Source organism: Cyprinodon variegatus, unplaced genomic scaffold, assembly GCF_000732505.1.
Source record: "Cyprinodon variegatus isolate N-32 unplaced genomic scaffold, C_variegatus-1.0 Scaffold1776, whole genome shotgun sequence".
In the NCBI taxonomy this organism is placed as follows: domain Eukaryota; kingdom Metazoa; phylum Chordata; class Actinopteri; order Cyprinodontiformes; family Cyprinodontidae; genus Cyprinodon; species Cyprinodon variegatus.
Window position 1 is genome coordinate 82468 of NW_015152229.1, and position 2619 is coordinate 85086.

General features: G+C 39.9%; 1 protein-coding gene across 1 annotated transcript in view; it reads left to right on the plus strand.

Moving 5' to 3' along the window:
* LOC107104523 (desmoglein-3-like) overlaps positions 1-2435 on the plus strand; it is an 11572-nt gene extending 9137 nt beyond the window's left edge. The window contains exon 4 of the mRNA XM_015404527.1: positions 2194-2435. Within this exon, the coding sequence (XP_015260013.1) occupies positions 2194-2435 (242 nt within the window). The remainder of the gene's footprint in view (positions 1-2193) is intronic.
* Positions 2436-2619: the final 184 nt, after the last annotated feature.

The following is a 2619-nucleotide window of genomic DNA, read 5'->3' on the forward strand; positions in this document are numbered from 1 at the left end:
AGAAATGGGATAGTGGACGAGGAGAAATGGGGTAGTGGACGAGGAGAAATGGGGTAGTGGACGAGGAGAAATGGGGTAGTGGACGAGGAGAAATGGGGTGGTGAACGAGGAGAAATGGGGTAGTGCAAGAGGAGAAATGAGCAAACATGGGAATTTTTAAAAATGTCTTTAAAAATTTACGAAAATCCTCCCCCATATCCTTAATGTACCCACAGGCAGGGCCATTTCAAGGAATTTGGGGTCCCCAAGCAAAATTCACTTGAAGGCTTAGGCCTCTCCAGGCGTATTCTGATAATGGTGTCATTGTACTTTTCTGCCGTGGCAATCACTAAATTTAAATGTCTGCTCACCATTGTATCTGACCACACACGCACACGCACACGCACACACACACACACACACACACACACACACTATATACTCTCAGAGTTTTAAGGTGCTTGTTGGACAGCAGGGCTGTTTACAAATCTGTGAGTTTAATTGTTCTGGAAGCCTAAACTGCTAAATAATTGGGGCCTTATCGTCTTCTTCCTGTGGGATTATTTATTTATGCACCTGTAGCTCTTTGATGTGCTGAATAAGATCATTGCTAACCTTTTTTTAAAGGACACTGAAGTTCTTATAAAGATATTTTTCCAAATCTAACCCTTAGATGTATTAATATTTATTTTAAAACTGATTTGATAGGAATATATAAATGTAGCCTTCAAAAGTATCTAGATCAAAGGCCAGAGCTGTTCAATTCTGTTTAATCAATAAAACCAGCTGGCACATCAAGCATCCAGAAGAATGAGATGCTATAAGCGCCTAAACGAAATAAATAATGATGAATATATTTCCTTTTCATCTTTATTAATACTATATTTAATGTGGCATGGAAAAAACTGGGCTCCGTTTCTCCGTATTGTGTAATGAAACTCAGTGGGGATGACAGTTGTTTCTCATATTTTCATTGTTGGTTTCAGGTTGTAAAACAAATGATGCACAGATTCAAATTCATGTTGGATTTTATTTTATGCACTACATAGATTTTATTGCGCCGAGAACATCCAGCAATGCACAGCTTTGAGGGAACATTGGTGCTCACACTGCTGGTCCATAGATGCAGATAATAACCAGGTCAGCCATTTTCTGGGGGCCCCAGGCAGCTTGTGGCCCTAAGTAATTGCTAGGCTTGCTTGCCTTCCTGCAACAGGCCTGCCCCCCAGACTCAGGGAAAAAAAGGTATTTATTAGCTCGTCTACGTCAATGCTGTCCAAGAAAATCACAGTTCAGAACGGAGCTCTTTTTCACCTCACACGACTTTTTCTACAAAAGACATGCACCCAATCCTGGTTTATTTATACTCTAACATGGTTGTATATGCATGTGTGCATGGCAAAGGGCTCATGGCCTGTGTGGAAACTTTAGTGTGTGTGTGGTTCATGGCTCAGGCTACTTTCATTGTTTGGGTGATAGCCTCAAGCACACTTTCTGTGCTGAGATTGGTTCTAGAGAGGAGAGATGTTCCTGCATAGAGTCTGGATGCAATTATACAACCAAGCTGAAAAGCTTCCCAATACACACACATAAGTGGACCTTGGAAGAAAAAACAGTTCCCCTCACACCTGCTTTCCATCCAGCTGCCATTGTTCAGTGTGTGGAAGCGTTTCCCGTCTAATCATTCAACCCTCTGTGTTCTCTGCATATCAGCAAGTAAAGAAAAACGTGTTTATTTTACTGACCCACCGTGTTTCCAAGGACTCAAATAATATCTTTTCAACAGTCAGAGGAACATCAGTTGCTTTTAGGTGGTCTGTTAGCCTTTAGCTTCAACATGCTGCTCTGTCATTTTCTGTCTAATTTCTAGAAACAACTCTTTGCGTCTTCTGGTCCATGTTGAGTGTGGTACACGCCATGTCACCATTTAACGTGTCCCTTTGGATGCAATATTTTCAGTCTTTAAATATGTGACAATTTTTGTTGAGGCCTGTTTAATGAGATTTTTTTTTATCATTCTGTTGAAGCATAGTTTAATTTTTATAGAATTTTATTTATTAATGCTTTTTTTTTTTTTATTTCTGAGGCCATAGTTATTTTTTCCTTTTTATTATAGCAACAATTCTGTCCGTGTGTGAATATATTTAAATGTGTTTTTGTGTTTTATCAATTAATGCACTTATTAACGATGCCTATCATTGCTGTATCTCACAGAGAAGGCAGCTATTGTGCAGGCGATGGAGGACCTTTGGCCTGGTGTCTACAAACTGATGTTTGTGGTGGAAGACCAACAGGGAAAGTCTTGCCCACAGTCACAAAAACTGAAAGTCCGTGTCTGTGTCTGTAAGGATGGGGATGTCTGCATGAAACAAACTGCACCTCCTGCGAAGTTAGGAGATGCAGGCATTTGCCCTCTTTTTCTGGGACTGCTACTTCTACTTTGTGAGTACCACTGAGTTCTACTTACAGTTGTGCTTGAAAGTATTCAGACCCCTCTATTACAGAAAAAAAAGTTGCCAGTAGAATAAATGAAAAAATATAAAAATCGATATACACTATATTGCCAAAAGTATTTGCTCACCCATCCAAATTATTGGAATCAGGTGTTCCAATCACTTCCATGGCCACAGGTGTATAAAT